Genomic DNA, 20,082 nt, shown 5'->3' on the forward strand with positions numbered 1-20,082 from the left:
AGCGGGAAGCTTGCGAGGAGTGGAATCAGAACGCGAGCAGGTTATAGGAGGTTTGACAGTCAGCGTGTCAAGGAGGTCGAGCCGGCGGAGAGCGATGATGAGGCAGCGGAGGATGGGGTGGAGGTGGAGGAGTCAGACGGCGGGATGGGCGATGATGAAGAGGCAGAGGTGGCGCCGGCTGTGAAGGCGTACAGCGCGCTGATGCAGGGGTTTCAGATGTCTGCTGATAGGGATGGGGGGCGGCGGCGGAAAAGGCGCAAGCTTGATGTGGACGAGCCTACTGCGAGCATGGATGGGGCGGAGGAGCGGCAGAACGGCGACGCAGATGACGATGTTGAGGAGAAGGACAATGACGCGGAGGAAGAGGCGACGAAAACTGGGGATGCCGACTTAGAGGACAACGATCATGAAGACGATATGTCGGATCCATTTGAGGCTCACTTCGCTAATGTCGACGATAACGAGCTCGTGAGACGGCTAGAGAGCATCCAAGCGAATAAGTGGCGGACGGAGAAGCAGGCAATGGCAGACAAGGCCACCTTTACCGTCTCCGCTCCAAGTGGCGTAGAAGGAAGCATCATCCACAAGCCGACACCGCTGAGAATCAAGGAGCTACCCTTGAAGAAGCGACTGGCAGAGACGGCAGCCAAGACCATCTCCAATCTTGACGGACTCCAGCGCGCCATCGCACCATATGTGTTCAACTACACCGACCTCCTCCTCGGCGACCGCACCACCCAGAATGCATCACGCGTCCGCTCCCTCGCCTGTCTCCACGCTGTCAACCACATCCTCAAAGGCCGCGACAAGGTCCTCCGCAACACCGCCAAACTCGCCCAAGCCTCAAATCCCGACGCCCTCGACCTGCGAGACCAAGGCTTCACCCGCCCCAAAGTACTCCTCCTGACCGAGACCCGGCAGATGGCGTACAACTACGGCGAGCAGATCATCTCCCTCTTCCAACCCGACCAAGTCGAGAACCGGCAACGCTTCACCGACTCCTTCACCGCCCCCATTGACGAAGACTCCACCATGCCGGAAGACTACCGCGAGCTTTTCGACGGAAACAACGACAACGCCTTCCTCACCGGGCTGAAATTCACCCGCAAAACCCTCAAGTTCTTCTCCCCCTTCTACACCTCCGACGTCATCCTCGCCTCGCCCCTCGGTCTACGCCGGCTCATTGAAAACGAAGACGCGAAGAAACGGGATTTCGATTTCCTCTCCTCCATCGAAGTACTAATACTAGATCAAGCAGACGCAATGCAAATGCAAAGCTGGGAGAACGTAGAGATCGTCTTCCGCCACCTCAATCTCCAACCTCGTGACGCGCATGGGACGGACTTCACACGCGTGCGGAATTACTACCTCGACGGGAACGCAAAGTACCTGCGCCAAACAGTCGTGTTCGCCGCTTACATTACCCCGGAGATGAACAAGCTGTTCAACAGCTCCATGCTCAACATAACGGGAAAAGCGAAACTCACGCCCACCTACCCCGGTGCCATCACCGCCCCGTCGATCTCGGGTCTGGGCGTGAAACAAACCTTCTCCCGCTTCGACTCCCCCTCCCCCACCGCAGACCCAGAAGCGCGGTTCAAGTACTTCACCACTGCTGTCTTACCGTCCCTTCTCCGCCTACCTAAACCGACCGAACCGGGCACAGGACAGGGAGTGCTGGTTTTCATCCCCACTTACTTCGATTTCCTCCGTCTGCGCAATTACTTCGCCACAAGCACGCAAACGGCCAATATCTCCTTCGGCGCCATACACGATTACAGCTCCGTGCCCGAACAACGGCGCGCTCGTTCGCACTTTTTGACAGGGCGTCACCAATTCCTCTTGTACACGCAGCGGGCGCATCATTTCTTCCGTCTCCGTATTCGTGGGGTCAGGAGGGTGGTATTGTACGGTGTGCCGGATAATCCTGTGTTTTATGAGGAAGTGGTGGGTGGGTATCTGGGCACTAGTGTGCACGAGGGAAGCGTGGGTGTGGAGGAGACGGGGGTGAGATGTTTGTTTGGGAAGTGGGAGGGTTTGGCGTTAGAGCGTGTTGTGGGGAGTACGAGGATAAAGGGGATGTTGGGGGGTGTTGGGGATACCTTTGAGTTTGTGTAGTTGTAGCCTATTGTCCAAGGCTTTAAGCACATGCTGCTAACAAGCCGAGCACTTGCCACCTGCTCCGCTAATGGCAGTCCACATCTTTCTGGTGGCTTTACCGCCGGAGTTTACCCCTCCGCCAACTCTCACATACCACATTATTTACACTCACACCTCGACAAATACCAACACCCCGCCCACACAACGTATTGCAACTCTCCCCTTCCGCGCCCAAGTCGGGCTTCCAGGCCGCAGCTCCAAATATATATGCTCCGCGGAAGTCGTGCATGTCCCACATGGGCGCGCGATATGGCATTGGGTTTAGAGATTGGGGTTATGCCGGGTTGGGCAAGCACAGGAGTGTGCTTATGTTAGGTTCGTGGCGTAGCCTGAGTTGGCGCTCGTAGGCGTAGAAGTCAAAGCACGGCTAGGAATGCCTGTTGATGTGCTCGAGCTTGCGGATGCCGAGATCACGTCCATCGACGTAGATGTTGCAGCAGAGGTAGTGCACCCTGATGTGTTGCTCGGTGAAGTCACACATCCTGCTGCTAAAGCTATTGGCAGCAAAGTTGCCACAGGGATATTGTAACTGGTTTGACCGATCGCCAACGCAACCGGCAGCCCTGACACCGTTTCAGTGCTTGATTCAAGTACCCACGCGGCTATATGGTGCTGTTCCAGGTAGAATGAGCACGCTACGCCTTTCACCGGCCCGGCCGACTAAAGGCTGTGGCTACCGTACTTGATGGCCGGCCTGCTGTCTACGTCACAGTGATCAGCAAACCAGGCGAGTACGGTTATGACAGTGCGACTTACTGCAAGTGTCGGCGAAGAAATGCCAGCTAACGCACGACTCTGTGAAGTAGCTGCCTTCGCATATGTAGAAAAAGCCGTCGGGCGACTACTGGCGCGGGCGAGGGATGCTGAGGGCAGAGGCTGTTGTGCAGAGCGCCAGCGTCAGCGCCAGCGCCACCGAACTTGATAATACAACGAGCAGGTATGTCGTGAGCAGTTTGGGCACGTAAGTGTTGATGTACGATATCGCGGCAATCTGTTATAGTAAGGAGCAATAAGTAGGCCCTCCAGCGTTGCGACTGGCATCCCTAGCCCGTTCACCCAGCATAATCGCCAGACTTGTCAGTGGCGACAGAACCCTAGTCCATAGCGGCGCGCCTTGTGCTCTCTGCACACTGCGTCATACGGAGCAGGCCTCCATGGATAGGGTCGTCAGGCTAGGTATCCGTCAGCCTTCACTAACGGTCTTGACAAGGCTTTCTCAACTCAAGGGCACACAGAAGAGGTCTTGTTGCGTGATCGCTGGCTCGTGGAGTGTTTCTCTTCATTGTCAACGAGCAGCAACGGGATTCGGAGGAGACTGCACTCCTCGCAGCACAGTATCCACATAACCTTCCGCATCACGGCTGATGCGGGCCACGTCAAGCCTTGCCAAAGTGCTCCGCTGCGCCTCAAGCACTTCCGGCTGCTCAAACACATCTCTCATCACCTCGCCCTCCTTCATCCAGTACTCGTCGACCTTACTCCGCATGGCAGCGTCCCTGGCCGTACCATTACGGACAATGCCAACGCTCTTCGCCTTCACTAATAGGCCTTCTAGTGCGCGGGCATGATTGACGATCCGCTCAGAGGCTGACGGCGGCGCCACGAATGCCCTTCCGGTAGCTTGAAGCCAGATGACCCAGCCTAGAATGCCGTCTACGGCGGCTATGGCAAGACCGCGCCAAACCTGCATTTTCCAGTGGACAAAGTCTATTTCGCTGAGTCGCGTGCTTCGCATGTTAGGCTTGTCGTCGTAGTAGGCGATGAAGAGCACTTCCGCAGCGCCGAGGACGATACCAGATATTGTAGCCATGTTTCGCCATTTGGCGCCTTCCTGTCCGCAGAGCATGCCAGAAGTCGCAGTCCCGAGGGCAATGAGGTGCAGCAAGTGCGGAGTCAGCATGGAAGGGAGTGCGTAGAACAAGTAGGCAAGCCCGGCATCGACGTCTCCCGGCTTCGCAAACGGACATGTTGTGAGTATGTGCGGTCCATAGCGAGCGTAGATGAGCCTTGCATCAAGGCCACCGTCATCAAGCACTTGTCTTAGCTTCTCATCCTGGGCAGTCAGCGGCCGTAGGGCAGCCAGCCGTGTCGACAGTACGCCGGCGGAAGTCTGAAGCCGTGACTGCGTTTGCCGGAAGACGTTTGCAGGGCTGAAGAGAGGAAAGGTCGACAGGAATGCAATGAGGCCGGAGAGGAACAGAACGGTCAGTGCAAAGGAAGTCCGCTGAGGTAAGGGTCGGATTTGAGAGGCCGGCCTCGAACGAAGCGAGCGGTATGTGGCCAATACTCGCGGCAGCAGTATGGGTCCGAAGAAGATCAGGAACGACTGAATGCTGTGGAGACGATTAGTCCGAGTCCATTGCCCGTGTAAGCGACATACCTCTGCCACGACACCATCTCAACATGCTTGTCGCTTCATAAGCGCATTCGCCAACAAGTCCGTTCGCCATTCGGCCGGCCGTATCGTGCACGTAAACCTTGCCTCATGCGGTAAAGTTCCCGTGCTGACAGAAGTTCAAAACCATGACGTAGCATTTGCTGACCTTAGCAGGCTTGCGACCTTTCCCCTCTTGGTCTTCCCGTCAATCCCGTCGGCGGTTCCATGCAGCCGGCGACGAAGCTGTCCTACGCCCAAGATGGTCTTGCATCAAGCACTCGCGCCGGCGACGGCACAATGCTCATTACAATGTCCGACGTAGGGAATGAATAAAGGTAGGGCGTGCAACTGTGAACATTGCTTCTCCTCCATTCATCACACCTCATCTAAAGCCCAGCCTGAACATACACATCGTCTTCTCTCTCAGCCAATCAGTCTCAACTCCCAGCCCATACGAATCTAGACACAGCGAGCAACAATGGTCAGCGTCCGCGAAGTCGTGTCAGCCAACGCGGCCCTCAAGTCTTCCCACGAGCAATTGACAGCCGTCTTCACGGGCGCCACCAAAGGCATAGGCCTAGCGACTCTGCAAGCGTTCGCAAAGCATGTCCCGAAACCGACAGCGATCATAGTCGGCCGCAGCCAAAAGTCCTTCGAACATGACCTCCAGAAGCTAAAGAGCATCAACCCAAACGGCACCTTCATCTTCATCGAAGGCGACGTCAGCTCGATGAAGAAAATCGACACCCTAACCCCTATCATCAAAACCCACCTCAACGGCGCCAAAATCGACCTCTTGTACATGTCCCAAGGCTACCTACCCGTCTACGGCCGACAGGAGAACGCCGAAGGTCTCGACAATGGCAACGCAGTCCGGTATTACGGTCGCGTCCGCCTCGCTCAAAACTTGCTACCGCTCATGAGCAAGACCGGCAGGATGATCAGTATCATGGCCGGAACGCAGGAGGGCAAGCTCATCGAGCACGATCTCGAGCTGAAGCAGAACTTCGCTTTCGTGCAAGCGCTTACGCAGGCGGCGACGATGCAGACGCTTTCGTGGGATTACCTCGCCGCGCAGAATCCGGAGATGGGCTTCGTGCATGTGTACCCGGGTGTCGTGAATACTGGACTACTGGGACGGAGTGCGACGGGTTTGCTGTCGTGGTTTATCACATGGTTTGTTGAGCCCGTGGTTAGTTTGTTCATCTTGCAGCCGAAGGATGTGGGAGAGAGGATGCTTTATTATGGTACTACGGCGGAGTTTGGGAAGGGGAGTTGGGCGTTGGATGATAAGGGGGTGCCGCAGGAGACGGCGCAGTTGAAGGAGTATAGGCAGACAGGGTGGGCGGAGAAGGTCTGGGAGCATACTCAGAAGACTTTTGAGGAGGCGTTGTCGAGGTAGCTGATGATTTGTTCTTAACCATGTCTTTTGAGCGTATTTAGCATGTAGTAGTATCTAATGGGCAAGTTCAGGATGTCCTTCAACGCAACGGCCTGGTGCGTGCGCAATACCATCACGGCCTCCCGTAATTACCCGGAAGAATCTCTCCTCGGACAAAGGGCCAGACCCTTGCAGCTTTGACATCTTTTTTCTCCTGCGCTATCTACAACAGTCCCGCAGCGCTATAGACAACCAAACCTCATCAACATGATACCGCGATAGTCTACGAGCACAATAGCTCGAGCATCAAACGCGAAACGGCCCTACTCTTGGCGAGCAAGACCGTGCAAATCTTCGCCATGCGCCTCTTCACCTCCACCCACACCTTCGACTACTCCTGGGAGGAAGTCTCCACGAACAACTGGCGCAAATACTGTCCGTGGAACGACAAAGCCTCGCACGTCCTCGCCGTCGACACCCTCTCTCGCTCCTTCGACCCGGCCACCCACCTCCTGCGCACCGAGCGCCTCATCACATGTCGGCAAGCCGCGCCCTCTTGGCTCAAACCTTTCCTCGCGGGGAGAGAGGAGAGTCTCGTGTACGAGGTCAGCTATGTCGATCCCGTCGCGAAGCGGGTGACGATGTGCAGTCAGAATTTGACGATGAGTGAGTTTTTGACTTGTGCTGAGAAGGTTGTTTATACGCCTGCTACGGGGGATGGAGGAGGTGCGGGGAGGACGAGGTTTGAGCAGGAGGCGCGGATTACGGCGCTGTGTGGGGGCTGGGCGAAGGTGAGGCAGAAGATTGAGGAGTTTAGTGTGGAGCGGTTCGGGCAGAACGCGGCGAGGGGGAGGGAGGGGTTTGAGAGGGTGTTGGCGATGAGTAGGCAGGTTTTCAGGGAGCAGCGGGAGAGGGAGGCGGCTGGTGCGGGTGCTTGATGGAGTTTGGGACGTGTGATGGTGGTGGTTTGAGCTGCTCGCTACTTATCCTAATTGTGCTCATATTTGTAAAGCGTTCGGAGCGAGGCGTTGGCGTTTGGGACGGGGCAAGAATATACCATGGAGTGTTGTTAGTGGGAGATACAGTGTACTAATGCAAGCCTGGGGCGGACACTCGAACAGCACTGCGCAGTCTCTGGATGCATTCGAACCAGCTGCGTTAACGTACTTTTGCTGCTTTAATAGAGGGTTGTGGCTCGATCCATACATTGATTGACGGACCGATTAACCAGTGAATTAGCGGATAAGCTTTAATCAATTGTACCTTACATGCCGTAGGTCTTTGGGCTTCCGCATGCGGCGCCGCCAGCGATAGCAACATTGTCCAATCGCTGAACACAATGTCGGAAAGCAGATGGTGCAGAGTGCAGAGACGGGTGGGCTGCTCGTGTGACATGTCTTGCGCAGCAGCAGCATTAGTCAGGCGAACACAAACAGGGGTGGGGCAGGATCGAGTTGCTTCCATGCTGGCTGTCGCCGAAGCTTCATGGCAGGCGTCATCCCTGTCACCACCAGCCACCGAACTTGCCTTCTGTCTAACGTTCGATAACAACATCAAGTCTCAACCTAGCATATCCTATACATCGCCGTCGCGCGACACCTCACCAGCGAACACATATTGATTGGACGAAGCACAATCGTTCCCGGACGATCATCCGCTTTGTAACGCAATGGGCGCGCCAGACCCGGAACAACGATCGCCGGAAGAGGCTCACAACATGGAAGACATTCACGATATCACAGGACCCATTACTCCCACGGAAACCATGACGGACAACGAACAGCAAATCTACGCGCCGCCACCACACCTCGCCGCTCGCTTCTACCGCAACCGTGCCAACGCCCGCCGGAAGTCGTCCGCCGCCTCCTCGCGCCGCAACAGCCTCTCGTCCGCCCACTCACGCGCATCCTCAGTCTCTCACCGTCGCGGCTCAGGGTACCAGAGCAATTACATCGCGCAGCACCTCCGTCGCGCCTCCATCATCGAGTCTCGCAAAGCGCGCCTGGCCGACCGTGCGGCGCATGCCGAACAAGTGCGCCTACGAGCCGCCTTGGCGAAAGCGGCGCCACGCGGAGATGTCAGTGCGAGCGAGGAGCGCGCGCTCGCGGCGCAGTTGGCGAAGGAGAAGTATCTCGCCAAGGTTGCGGCGGCGTGTGCGGAGGAAGTCGCGCGCGCGAAGCGCATTGCGGAGGAGGTTAAGGAGCGGAAGCTGGCGGAGGAGGCGAGAGTCAGAGCTGAGATGGAGGAGAGACATGCGGAGGCTGAGCGGCGGAGGGGGGAGTATCAGCGGAATTTGCAGGCGCGCCGCGCGAGACGGGCGGATAGTGCTGAGAAGAAGCTGGCGGTTGTGGAGGAGGTGGGTGATATTGAGGAGGAGGCCGTCGTGGACGAAGAAGCGTCGTCTACGTTGAACGAGGCGGCTGCTGCTTGCGCGATCCAGCGAGCGTGGCGGCTGTCTCGACGACGAGGCGTGATATGCGCCTTCGTCAAGCTTGGGTTACAGCAAGCGAACTCCACCTTCGACGACATGACTGCCTTGATTGCCAGACCGGACGTCATCCGTACCACCACCGCCTTCTTAACCCAGCTCGGCCTGCAGCATGCGAACGATGAGAACGCGTCGCTCAATACCCGGACATTCTTGAGCGCGTACTTAATGCTGGCGCATCCTACCGCTGTGTTACTAAATCGGAACGGAGCACAAGAACAAGACCTACTTCCCAAAGCCACCGAACTACTGGCCAACACCGACAACACCCTGGCGAGACTAGCGGCTTGGAATAACTACTCCCCCAGTGCGACACAACTGGAAGCGCTGTCGCAATCTTACTCCGCCTACACCTCCGCCTTCGCGGCATGGAGACTGCAGGACTCGTCCGTACTGATCGAAGGCATGGTGGCAAGTTTCGTCGAACTGGACGCTATTTGGCAAACCGTCAAGGACGATGACCGCGGCGAAGTAGCCTCGGATTACCGCGAAGGCATCCGCGATAACCAGGTCCTTCTACTTTCGCGCATCCGGAAGTTGGCCGGTGCCGATCGCGCGGACCAGCTGATCAAGAAGGCGATTAGGGAGAGCCGCAGGAAGAGGCCGAAGAAGCGGAACGCTGCTGAAGTGCGGCCGCGCGGTGTCGAGGTACCGTCTGTACAAGCCTCGGCGGAGCCCGCTGCGACTCTGGTGGAGCCGACTCCGGCAACGGAGGCTGAGGAATGGCAGTCACAATCCTCAGCCGAGATCACACGGAAACTGTTCACGCCCATGCCCAGCAACCGAGTCCTAACCCACGAGCTAGCGATTGACAAAGACTACAAACTCACCGACACCTCCGCCGCGCTACGAGAAGACTTGTACCGATCCATCTGTGCCTCGATGAAACAATGTTTCGAGGCCGGCGAGGGCTCGCTCTGGACCCTCAGCGCGGCGGAGAATGTGCGCGAAAAGCTGCTGCGCATGCTGAAGCCGGGGAACAGCATGTACACTCTCATCAGCGAGACGCTGGATCTGGAGTCGATTGCACGACAGTGTCAGGCTGGCATTTTCTCGTATGACGGGTTTTTCGATTTCATGGCTAACGTGCTCCCGAAACTTTGCGCTCCGTTTCGGGATCAGGAAATTGCTGCGTTAGTCGGCGGGTTGAAACAACAGCCTACGGCAGAGGGAGGTGAATTGGACGCTATGATCGATAAACTTTTCAAACTCCTGCGAGCGGTGGATACGTTGAGTCTGGACTACACCAATTTCATGCTCATGAGCATGGCACCCACACTTGTCCGCGAGGCGGCGGGGTATGAGCAGAGGGCTTTCGCTGCGGATTTGGAGGCGGGGAGGATTACCCTGCAGCGGACTAAGCGGTGGTGGCGCGATGCCCAAGGCCATTTGAGCACGGAAGCTGATGGCAGGGATCCGGGGGGTGTGAGGCTGGCTGCTGATCGACCAAAGCCGGAGAAGGTGTATGCCCGCGTCTTGGTGGATTTGGCGATCGAGCAAGGTCCGCTTACCATGGATGCGGTGCCGGAGACGCTGCACCTGGATGTTGCACGACTGGCGGAGATCCGTGCACAAGCTGTACGGGTTACTGTTATCGGCGCGGTACTGCTTACGGCCAAGAACTTGCTGAAACGGGATGTCCGCGCTCAATGGAAGGCTCAAGCGTCTCGCCTGTGGCAGCTTCTTTCTATCGAGGCCTACGGTAGCAGCAGCACCACCCCCCCGGACGCGAGCTCATCGGAAGAGCCTACGACAACAGCGCAAAAGGCCTTCAGCATCCTAGAGACGGCCTCGAACATCCCTCCCTCGACAAAGCAACAACTCAACGGCACCATCACCCGTTTCTTCTCCCAAGCAGCCGCAACTTCGGAGGGTGTGGGAATCCGATTCACGGATCCGGTCCTCAAAGTCCTCTTCCAACGCCTGCGCACGCATGTCCTTGGTCGACTCAGCGCTAGTACGTCTGTTGAGCGAGTGAGGGCGGCGTCTTCGGCGAGTGAGATGCTGACGTCGTGTGGGTTGGGCGAGATGACGGGGCAGATTTCAGGGATGGTGGAGGTGCTGGAGGGCGTGAGGAGGGTGGATTGGGAGGGGCATGGGGGGTGGTATGAGGGGATTGTTGGGGAGGTTGAAGTGGAGGGGGGTCGGGTTTGATGATGATGGTGGCAGGGGACGGAAGGCGGTCTTTTGAGGCTTGGGTGTATTTGGTAGCGTGGAGTGCGAGCATCGCGGATGTTGTTGTTCAGGGCGATGTAGTTCAGTCATCCACTTTACCTTCGCTATCTCCTTTCGGTCGTACGCCAGGAACCAATCTGGGTCTGATCGTCCCAACTGCCAATAGCGCCAACTGGACCTTGCAGCGGACCGAGAGGACCTTATTTCCAACCCCACAGTAGATTTTCTGACTCGAAGTTCGACTCAATGCCCATTACACATATATTTCAACGATTCACAACATCGCAGGTCTACCACACTCGCTTCTGCTCATACAAGGCGTTCGGCGATAGATATGGACTTCCCAATAATAAGACAAGCTCGCAAAACTGCGCTTGAGCGCAATGGCATCGTTCCAGTGGCTTCGTTCGAATCGAGAATACCACACACACAAGAAAGGGACCTTCCCGGTGGAGCGAATTGGGTCGTTCAAAAGTTCGGCGGGACGAGCGTGGGCAAGTTTGCTGTAAAGATTGCGCAGGACATTGTGCTGTAAGTTTATTGTGCGGCGCATACTGTAATGGGCAAGATACTGAATACAGCAGGGCAGGCCTTAAGGACCAGCGTATTGCCGTGGTTTGCTCGGCACGAAGTACTGGAACGAAATCTGAAGGGACGACGACCCGCCTACTAAAAGCCGCGAAGGAGGTTGAGTCAAACAGCGACAAGTATCTCGAGGTTGTCGCTGCGATCCGTGCGGACCATTTGAAGGCTGGGCAGGACTGCTTGAGGAGCGCAGAGATACTTGCGCAGTACTCGGGAGCTATTGAGAAGGAATGCGATGATCTATTGCAAGACCTGGCTGCTGCGCAGCGCTTGAGGGAGGTTTCGAACCCGGTAAGCGATGTGCTGTTCCACGCGCAACCGCTGGAAATTGGGCTGACAATTCTACCTTTCGCAGGTCAAGGACATGATCATGTCCGTGGGAGAAAAGCTCAGCTGTCTCTACATGACTGCGCTGCTGCAGGATCGTGGGACCAACGCCGTGTATGTGGACCTGAGTGACATTGTAACACCTTCCGCCACCAAGACTCTCGACCATATATTCTACACTACCCTTGCAACAACACTTGGAGAGCGCGTGCACTCGCTAAAGCCCGGCGTCGTCCCAGTCATGACCGGCTACTTTGGCCGGGTGCCGGGCGGGCTGCTCCAACAAATCGGCAGAGGCTATACCGACCTTTGCGCAGCGCTCGTCGCAGTCGGACTTCAAGCCAAGGAGCTACAAATCTGGAAAGAGGTCGACGGCATTTTCACCGCCGACCCACGCAAGGTCCCGACCGCGCGTCTATTGGATTCCGTCACACCCAGCGAAGCCGCGGAATTGACCTTCTACGGCTCCGAGGTCATCCATCCCTTCACCATGGACCAAGTCATCAGAGCCAGCATACCCATCCGCATCAAGAACGTCATGAACCCGCGTGGGGACGGCACAATGGTCGTACCGGACCGCGCGGACGACATTAGCAACAAGCAGCCAGGGCTGTTTCGTAATCGCTCAGTTTCGAATTTGAGCCAACATACCAAGCCGAAACGTCCGACGGCTGTAACCATCAAGCCGAAGATCACAGTATTGAATGTGCACTCGAAGAGGCGCACGCGTGCGCATGGCTTCCTGATGTCCATTTTCAGCACGCTGGACAAGCACGGTCTATCTGTTGACCTCATTTCGTCCTCTGAAGTGCACGTCTCCATGGCCTTGCACTCAGAGGAGGCATTACTGTCCGGCGAGCGGGAAGAGGAGATGAAGATCCGATCGGAAGCACTGAGAGGCGCGGTTGAGGATCTCGGCCGCTGGGGCGATGTCGATATTGTTCCCAACATGGCCATCATCTCCCTTATCGGACGACAGTTGAGGAACATGGTCGGTGTCAGTGGTCGCTTTTTCAGCACGCTAGGCGACAATGGGATCAATATTGAGATGATCTCGCAGGGTGCGAGCGAAATCAATATTAGCTGCGTTATCGATGCCCGCGATGCTACGAGGGCGTTGAATGTGGTTCATACGAACTTGTTCACATTTATCCTGGATTAGCTGGAGCGTTGCAAAGCTGTAAGAGGCTAGAGTAGAGGGGACCAACGTCTCCATGCGCGGCATCCTAAGTGTGTAGCCTGGCATAATCAACTCAAGGCCTCTTGGCAGCTTGTAGACTCACAATCGCCTTGGGATACAATGTGAAGACTTGGCATGATCACGAAACCGGAACACGTTGCGTGCTTGTACATTGCTATGCACTGCACAGCAGCTTATCTCACTCCCACGGTTCTTGCCTTCGATCAAAAGCAACATCAGACCAAAACCACGACCTTGCCCAGTCCCGCATGGCTCTCCACATACTCGTGCGCATCCATGATCTGATCGATGTTAACCACCTTCCCTACCTGAACTTTGAGCGAGCCGTCCTCGACGTGCTGCACCAACTCGTCAATCGGCCATTTTCTCGCGTGGAACATCCGCTCGCCGTAAGCGGTCAGATAGCGCTCTGTCGCAATCATACCAAGAGGATGGAACTGCGGCGCGGTGGGACTGCCACCTACAAGTCCCGTGAAGCAGCAGATGCCGCCTTCGGCAAGGCAGCTAAGAGAGTCTGGCAGCGTGTACCCGCCGACGAGTTCCAGGACCTTGTCGACACCGGCGGGGTACGCCTTCTTGACCGCTTCGTCAACTCAGCCACGGTCGTCGATAAGTACTTGGTCTGCGCCGCTCTCCTTCATCGTGCGAGCGGTTTGGTCGCCCCCGCGCCGTGTCGTGGCCAGTCCCTTCGCTCCTGTGTTCGTCGCTATGGCTGCAGCAGCAAGACCAACGCTTGTGGTGCCGCCACGGACAAGCAGAGTTTCACCGGCTTTCAGCTTCAGGCCTCGGAAAAGGCTTCCATGAGCGGTCTGTAGCATAACGGGCAAGGCGCCCAGAACCTTCCAATCCAGCGTCGTAGGCCGCTTGAGCACATGCACATTCGCTTTCGACACGCAGGTGTACTCTGCATATGCGCCGTCGAACATGACGCCCATCCCGCCGAGAGTCGTGAGGACGATGGCGCCTCTTGGGAAGGCTTCCTCGCTGCCCGGCGCGGCTTCAATGATACCAGCCGCCTCTATGCTGAGGACTCGTGGTAGTTGGACTGGACCTATTGGCGCACGCCCGAACTTGCGTGTCAAGATCTCGGAGTAGTTGAGACCGAAAGCTTCTTACGCGGATAAGGACCTGGCCGGGTTGAGGTGTAGGTATGGGGATGGTGGCGGGCTCAAGATTGGATGCCGGCCCTAGTGCTCGAGAATACGCAGCACGCATCATGGAGGACGTACTGGACATGATGTTTGAATTATAGGGCTGTCAGGGTAGAGTGATGTAATATGTATCGTTGTGTGGGAAGACGCACGTGGCCAGGAGTAATGACAGGATGGAGATATGATTGTTTGATCTGGAAGCGCCGCACGGCGAGGTCTTGTACGTTCTCTCCGCGGATGATCTTCTGCGTCTCCGTCCGACTGCTGGCTTGTTTGTCCCACTGTCGTAGAATGTTTTGAGCTCCATCTGAAACCTGCGCGCTCCGGACGGACGCGCAACGGAGCCGAGACGGAAGTTCGATAGCGTGAGCCAAACGATACACAGCCACGTATGCTTGGACGATGCAACCAGACGCCGTGAAACATCATGCTCAGAATTCCGCAGCAAGATGCATAAACTGCCGCGTTGTCAGCTAGGCGTATGTTGAGGCGAGCATTCCTCTTTGGGAATGTATGCACGTAGGCCTCCCAAAACAACCACGACATACATCGCGTGTTTCCGCAATCGTTCAAGCTGCTGAGAGTGCCCACCAACTCATGCTGCCGCACACTATAGTGTGGGTATCACTGAGCCAGGCCGAGGGCGCCCAATCTAAAACCCTAGGTGAAGTCGTCAAGGTTCATCCGTTGCTCTAAGTCGGCAAGCTCTTCGCTTGCAAAGAGGTTCGGTAGCCTAGAGTTTGGACGGGTCAGCTATGGCAGACAGTCGCGAAGGGCTACGCGTTACCCTACTTACCAGGAACGAGAGGTAAGATTGGCGTCAAGCGTTTCTGGAACTCCACCTCCTGCGTACAAAAACTGTTCAGCAAGCGGCTGTTGCGACGCGTGAGGAAGGGGCCTGGCGACGCGTGAGGAAGGGGCCGAGCGCTTTCTTCTCTTGGCGGCGGTGTCTTTGACCGATAGAAGGGATGCTTGAGCTGAATTCTGCCAAGATGCGGTATCTGCAACACGACACCGTTTTCGCCGTTATTAAAGCCTCCCAGCATAGACTGCTTCAAAGAGCCGAGGGCTACAGCAGCCTCGCGTGTAAATCTTGAGCCGCCATGCTCTTCAAACGTTTCAAGAACACTGTCCGTAAGTTGTACACAGTCTTGCCCACCATCTGCAGCACTCCTCTCTGTTGAACTGTTTTCTGACATGAGCAGAACAACAGCCGCGGTGAATGCTTGTATGTCAACAACACGGCAGATGAAGAACTCAAGTGGCAGCTCCCGTCTGAATACGATGAAGCGGCGAAGAGCGTCTTGACATGCTCTTCCACAGAGCGTTCCGCTGTGAGTATATGCATCTTCACCATCATTTGTCGATGCAAAGCGAAGGTGCACTCTCGCCAACAAGTAATGGTGCCAGAATTGCACAAGTTGTTCGGCGAGTGTCAGCGTCTCGACTGCAGACCACCATGTTTACGGCGGTCGTGCTGCCATTGCGTACAGTTCACGGTCGATTGCCAATGCATCGCTGTATGTAGTAAGCCTCGTCCACTGCACGCACGAACGACCTGTCAAGCTCAAATATACGGAGGCAGATGTTGGACCAAAGACAGTTGTACACCTTCGGTGATACTTGACCATCCCGCATCACCTCTGTATCTCGCGGGAAAGCGTAGCTGGCGGTCCCTGCCGGCAAGTTGAGCATCATGCTGCAGTTCCGGTCAGTCGCGCAAACCGCTTCCCAGACTTCGGCCTCCGCTGGCTGCGAATCTGCCTCAAGGCTGTATAGCTGGTTCGTTGAGTGATTCGCAGCGTTGGGTAAGCCGTAGAGCTCAGCCAAGGCTACTGCCCGCCGTAAGGTGAGCCACATATCCCGTAGGTTACCTCGAGCAAGTTGTCTGCATCACGGTCAGCATGCCCGCCTTGTGCGCGACTGTGAAGAAACACCTACAAGCGAACATACAGCAGGACCGTCTCCAGTCCAGCAACACTCTCAGCAAGGTCAGCGCTGCTAATTACGGCCTGCTCTACTGTCCCTGAACCAAGATCAGCGTACTGAGGTATAACACGTCCGCACAGCATGTGAGTGGCATTTCTCCGAGGTATTTGCAATGCTGTGACCGCGAGCACTAAGAGGAAAGAAGTAAGCATCACTGCGTCAGCAGCTGGACGATTTACGGCTTCATACCGTGCCATAAGCTGTGGACTGGCACGCTGCGCGAATGTTTGCGGAAACAGAGCATTGTAGAATGACATCCAGGACGTGGCGTGATCGGCAACCTGGGCGATTTTATCTCTGCAAGGCAGAAGCGGTAACAGCGAGTTGCGCGCAGTGGTATTCAGATTTTGCAAGCGGCCTAGGGGATTGATTGATAGGACGGTCAGCCACGTGCCAGACAAGTGAGCGGACCTCCGCATTGCTTTGCTTACGGCTGCTTGGCCTCTCTACTGCATTTGGTGGCACATCATCAACACGGGTGTCAGAGACACTGGCGAACAGCAGCTTGAGGTGAAAAGCTGGACTCAAGCCATTTTCGTCCGGTATAACATCATTGCTGCCGGTTATTAGATCGCTGCCTGTGGACAAATGGGTAGGAAGGGTCAGCTAGTGACAGATACTGCGATCTAGATGCACATGGCTCCGCTTATGTCCATCGTGGAGTGCTTGCTCATTGGGTGCATGTGCGCTGTTCGTCTGGTGATTGCGGACGACAGCTGCGAGAGATGCCAACTCCCGCTCCAGCCTGCTCAGACGATCTTGCCCAAGCGGAGTGGTCACGCGAGCGCCGATGCCGTCTCTATCGGTGCCGCGAGATCCATGCTGTGGCATGCAACTGCGCTCGAAGGCAGTACACTGAGTGCATAACCCATTCTCGTTGGTCGTCCATGTGCATCGTATCTTTCTTCGGCGGCCTGTAGCTCGTTAGGGTTCAGGCATATGCGTTGCGCAGAACAGCAAGGGCCGATGCAGGTGAACATTGCCATCGAACCAAAAGCATCGCTGACCACACAAGACACTCAGTGTTCCTCACTGCTTAATCTCGGTTTCATGACTTCTTCGCCGTTGTGATTCGGGTTCGGGTCCACAATGCTAACGGAGTCTACGGTTCGGAACCGAATTAACGGGATGAAAGCGACGTCGTTCAACTGCACCGATCCTCGCAGGTGCACGCACAGTACACAGACTCCACGCAACTCTTCGCTTTACTGCGAACTGTCCTGGTGCCTCCATTGGTAGACATCCTTCCACCCTGCGTAAACGTTCGACGTGGTGAAGATGAGGTGACAGCGGACGTCCGTCTTGGCAAGTCCGTCGTCCGTCTCTATGCTCAGTGGATTAGACATGGCCGCAGTTCCCGGCGTAACACAGTCTCCGTAAATCGCTGTGAGGAAACTTGCGGAATCAAATTCCAGGACTCTGCACAGATCCCACCATTATCCGCAATAGCTTCGCAGCTCGTTCGAAATCATTAGTTTGCGAGACTGACGCAGCGATGGGATAATATGCGACCATGACTTCTGCCACCGACTCTCACTGATTTCTCTCGATCGTTGTGGTCCTTGCTTGCTGTGCACCCATTCTCTCACGTCAGGTGCTGAGCGCGATCGCAATAACAACGCCTCATCATCCGAGCTGTGCATACGTGTATTCCCAGCTGGTAACGCTCTGTTCGTCACTCAAGCTGCGCCTTTGGGGGCCGAAAACATGTCCGCTGGCGGTTCGTTCCACAGATACCATACCGCTAAGCGCCCAAAGTCACCAGCAAAGTGGTCGACCGGAGCATGCGACACCCATTGGTGTGCGCCCCAGGCTGAGGCAAGCCTTCGCTGCCTCTTCGTAATGTTCAAACCCACCCTTGTACAGCGGTTGAGAGGAGCATGTTACGGTACCCTGCGCAGACCAGAACCTCCGAAGCGGACCTCACTTCCTCCGCACGCCCAGATATATGATCTGGAAGGCATGCACGAAATTTGGACCATGGCCACTTGAATGAACTCTCGCAGGCGCAAACGATGACTTTAAGCCGCCTTGAACGTAGCTCGGGTTCAGTCATAGTCTACTGATTCGGATTGCTCCCAGACCCAGGACACTGAGCGCGCGGACAGATGCATGGCAATAGTCACCATTGCGGTTTCAGCCTTGCTGGAAGTTTCCGTATTTCGCAGCGACTATGCACGTATGCTCACCTTTCCTGTGAGCGACCAATGGCAACGTCCACGACGATGAAGACAAGCGAGAATGAAAGCCTCCGCAACGCCATCGGTTTCGGTGTCTAGCCGGCTAAGCTCTGTACGGGCAGATCTACACCATCCTCGTGGATCAGCAGCCTTGTCTCGACTTGTGCCGCACGGAATCATACTGCAACTCAGCCGTAGCCTGAGCAGCGTTGGCGCATATAGCCCTCCAGTTTGCCCTCCTAACACTCCTTTATCTTAGCATCTGCAATCATTACTCTCTTTACATCTATCTTGCCATTCAAATTAAGACTTCGTCGTTATGCTCGGCTTATTCACAGTCGTGACTCTTGCGGCGTGTGTTGCCGCCGCGTCGACCAGTCAAGAGGCAGATATCTACATCAACTGGAACGCAACTGACCTTCCGCTTACCAAGTAACTCCAAACCTTGCTGTGTCGGCTCTGAAACCAAGCTAATACCGTACAGCTCGACCGGTTATTATGTTCTCTGCAAGAACTGCTCGGTTGTTGGCGACATTGCCTTCTCAGGAGGTTGCAACTAGGGAGTTGTTGATTGCCACTACGCACCAGATTCTAGCTTCTCCGCGTTGCCTTTTGACTTTGGTGACACAAGAGCCTGGGTTGCCGCTGTTGTAAAGAGCTTCCATGCGGTAATCGAGCTGCAATTCGTCATCTCCGATCCAGATGCTTCAACGGCATTCGCCGTCCAACTTGGCAACCCCTTGTCGCCAACGCTTGCCGGATTTGGTCTTACTGTAGGTGTATTGCTTGAAAGGAGCGCTGTATCACGAAACCGTGCTGACTACTCTGTAGAGCGAGTTCTTCGGTATTGGCGTCGACCTGAGCGTGGTGTCGTCCCTCCTGGGATACGTTAACGCTACCTCTCCGGTCAACTTCACCTATGGCTTCGAATACGAGGTCAGCGGAGCGACTAGTCAATCTCCGTACAATTGTCTGAAACATGGCTAACTTTTCTACCTACGGATCTCCAGATCACGATTAGGAACGGGACAGACGCTGCAAGCCCCGCTATTTGGCTACCGATACTCAACATGGCAAACGCCACAGTTGTAGGCTTGTATGGCACACGGAACATGGCTCTTCCGCTCCTTGCTGACTTTTCCTCAAGCAACGCATCCGCCATCACACCAACTAAATACTCATCCCCGGATCCGAACGACAACTTCGACTTTCAGATTCAGTTCGGGCCTTCGTTCTTCCTACAAGGAGATTTTTTGGGTCACGAGGTTGCTGGGGCTGGCATATGGGCGCCTGTCATCAGCGAGGACGTCACAGTCTCGCAGGCGGTCAACGTGACAAGTAGCTGCGAGCCGGCTCCGAGTGGAGCTAAGTCGGACCACATTTACCACAACCTTACTAATGTGGTACCAACGAGAAGCTTCGGCTGGGGCGTGGACTTCAGCGCTGCCGACAACTATATCGACGGAGACATAGTCTTCAACAGCACCCCTTTCCTGCCGATGCCGACAAGCTGCTTGGCTTATGATCCCCGTGTCTCTGCTCTGGTAGCAGTACCGGCCAAGTCTACCGCAAGCGGCAACGCGGTCGGGAACGAGGGAGGGACGCTTTTGCCTCTTATGGGAAACGTTGTCATGGCTTTTGCGATTACCATTGCGTTTCTGGAGGTTTCTTGATGGTTGCAAGACACTTGTTTGGGAAGGACGCAGTTGAGTGCACAAGTCCGGTAAGCCGTGATAGCCTATGACGTGTGACGAAGGCTTGGAAGAGATTCGGCGCAGTGTCATCTCTCAGGGACCGTATATAGCGCTTCTACAGTTTCTGTATGCAGACACGCGTCGGTGGGTTATCTCTGTCCACGTGCATGTGTAGCGAAAGAACAAGCAGATGGTGTATCTTCACACAGTCCGGACGTGTAGTCCCAGCTAAGAATTCAAGACATGCGCCACAATCTGGGCGCCAACACACAACCGAAGCGCAGGCTACGCAGCATAGCCCGCCGTGGCGTAACCAAACTGTGCTGAAGTTCTCATCATATACCTACTCCCAAGAAGCATGTCAGACGTGAACA

General features: G+C 55.7%; 11 protein-coding genes across 11 annotated transcripts; 6 read left to right on the top strand and 5 right to left on the bottom strand.

The window, feature by feature from the left end:
* Positions 1 to 393: 393 nt before the first annotated feature.
* BAUCODRAFT_51551 (uncharacterized protein) lies at positions 394 to 2,118 on the top strand (the record flags this gene model as incomplete). The annotated part of the gene is made up of 1 exon (XM_007677166.2): positions 394 to 2,118. A coding segment is annotated over one exon (1,725 nt), but the record flags the coding sequence as incomplete, so codon positions are not given.
* A 194-nt stretch (positions 2,119 to 2,312) lies between these two features.
* On the bottom strand, positions 2,313 to 3,323 carry BAUCODRAFT_462362 (uncharacterized protein). The gene is made up of 2 exons (XM_007677745.1): positions 3,084 to 3,323; positions 2,313 to 2,627 (listed from the first exon to the last, which is right to left on the bottom strand). Exons 1-2 carry the CDS (start codon positions 3,199 to 3,201, stop codon positions 2,467 to 2,469), a joined length of 279 nt encoding a protein of 92 aa, XP_007675935.1. The 5' UTR covers positions 3,202 to 3,323; the 3' UTR covers positions 2,313 to 2,466.
* A 122-nt stretch (positions 3,324 to 3,445) lies between these two features.
* On the bottom strand, positions 3,446 to 4,557 carry BAUCODRAFT_122101 (uncharacterized protein; the record flags this gene model as incomplete). Its single annotated transcript, XM_007677746.1, has 2 exons — positions 3,446 to 4,493; positions 4,541 to 4,557. 2 exons carry the CDS (start codon positions 4,555 to 4,557, stop codon positions 3,446 to 3,448), a joined length of 1,065 nt encoding a protein of 354 aa, XP_007675936.1.
* A 20-nt stretch (positions 4,558 to 4,577) lies between these two features.
* BAUCODRAFT_461110 (uncharacterized protein) lies at positions 4,578 to 6,108 on the top strand. The gene has a single exon (XM_007677747.1). The coding sequence runs from the start codon at positions 5,016 to 5,018 to the stop codon at positions 5,937 to 5,939; it is 924 nt and encodes a 307-aa protein (XP_007675937.1). The 5' UTR covers positions 4,578 to 5,015; the 3' UTR covers positions 5,940 to 6,108.
* BAUCODRAFT_461142 (uncharacterized protein) lies at positions 6,109 to 7,013 on the top strand. The gene has a single exon (XM_007677748.1). The coding sequence runs from the start codon at positions 6,278 to 6,280 to the stop codon at positions 6,854 to 6,856; it is 579 nt and encodes a 192-aa protein (XP_007675938.1). The 5' UTR covers positions 6,109 to 6,277; the 3' UTR covers positions 6,857 to 7,013.
* A 398-nt stretch (positions 7,014 to 7,411) lies between these two features.
* Positions 7,412 to 10,833, top strand: BAUCODRAFT_33402 (uncharacterized protein). Its single transcript, XM_007677116.1, has one exon. The coding sequence runs from the start codon at positions 7,588 to 7,590 to the stop codon at positions 10,558 to 10,560; it is 2,973 nt and encodes a 990-aa protein (XP_007675306.1). The 5' UTR covers positions 7,412 to 7,587; the 3' UTR covers positions 10,561 to 10,833.
* An 82-nt stretch (positions 10,834 to 10,915) lies between these two features.
* On the top strand, positions 10,916 to 12,655 carry BAUCODRAFT_147727 (uncharacterized protein; the record flags this gene model as incomplete). Its single annotated transcript, XM_007677749.1, has 3 exons — positions 10,916 to 11,112; positions 11,166 to 11,457; positions 11,522 to 12,655. 3 exons carry the CDS (start codon positions 10,916 to 10,918, stop codon positions 12,653 to 12,655), a joined length of 1,623 nt encoding a protein of 540 aa, XP_007675939.1.
* Positions 12,656 to 12,909: 254 nt separating this feature from the next.
* BAUCODRAFT_147728 (uncharacterized protein) lies at positions 12,910 to 13,930 on the bottom strand (the record flags this gene model as incomplete). The annotated part of the gene is made up of 3 exons (XM_007677750.1): positions 12,910 to 13,269; positions 13,312 to 13,764; positions 13,811 to 13,930. 3 exons carry the CDS (start codon positions 13,928 to 13,930, stop codon positions 12,910 to 12,912), a joined length of 933 nt encoding a protein of 310 aa, XP_007675940.1.
* A 520-nt stretch (positions 13,931 to 14,450) lies between these two features.
* BAUCODRAFT_461103 (uncharacterized protein) lies at positions 14,451 to 15,191 on the bottom strand. Its single transcript, XM_007677751.1, has 2 exons — positions 14,642 to 15,191; positions 14,451 to 14,578 (listed from the first exon to the last, which is right to left on the bottom strand). The coding sequence occupies exons 1-2, from the start codon at positions 15,042 to 15,044 to the stop codon at positions 14,538 to 14,540; spliced, it is 444 nt and encodes a 147-aa protein (XP_007675941.1). The 5' UTR covers positions 15,045 to 15,191; the 3' UTR covers positions 14,451 to 14,537.
* On the bottom strand, positions 15,192 to 16,259 carry BAUCODRAFT_461102 (uncharacterized protein). Its single transcript, XM_007677752.1, has 3 exons — positions 16,024 to 16,259; positions 15,787 to 15,964; positions 15,192 to 15,733 (listed from the first exon to the last, which is right to left on the bottom strand). Exons 1-3 carry the CDS (start codon positions 16,076 to 16,078, stop codon positions 15,340 to 15,342), a joined length of 627 nt encoding a protein of 208 aa, XP_007675942.1. The 5' UTR covers positions 16,079 to 16,259; the 3' UTR covers positions 15,192 to 15,339.
* A 1,609-nt stretch (positions 16,260 to 17,868) lies between these two features.
* On the top strand, positions 17,869 to 19,687 carry BAUCODRAFT_156309 (uncharacterized protein; the record flags this gene model as incomplete). The annotated part of the gene is made up of 6 exons (XM_007677753.1): positions 17,869 to 18,446; positions 18,499 to 18,563; positions 18,603 to 18,787; positions 18,846 to 18,950; positions 19,025 to 19,110; positions 19,162 to 19,687. The coding sequence occupies exons 1-6, from the start codon at positions 18,334 to 18,336 to the stop codon at positions 19,685 to 19,687; spliced, it is 1,080 nt and encodes a 359-aa protein (XP_007675943.1). The 5' UTR covers positions 17,869 to 18,333.
* Between the last annotated feature and the right edge of the window lie 395 nt (positions 19,688 to 20,082).

Source organism: Baudoinia panamericana (genome assembly GCF_000338955.1).
Source record: "Baudoinia panamericana UAMH 10762 unplaced genomic scaffold BAUCOscaffold_5, whole genome shotgun sequence".
Lineage (NCBI taxonomy): Eukaryota > Fungi > Ascomycota > Dothideomycetes > Mycosphaerellales > Teratosphaeriaceae > Baudoinia > Baudoinia panamericana.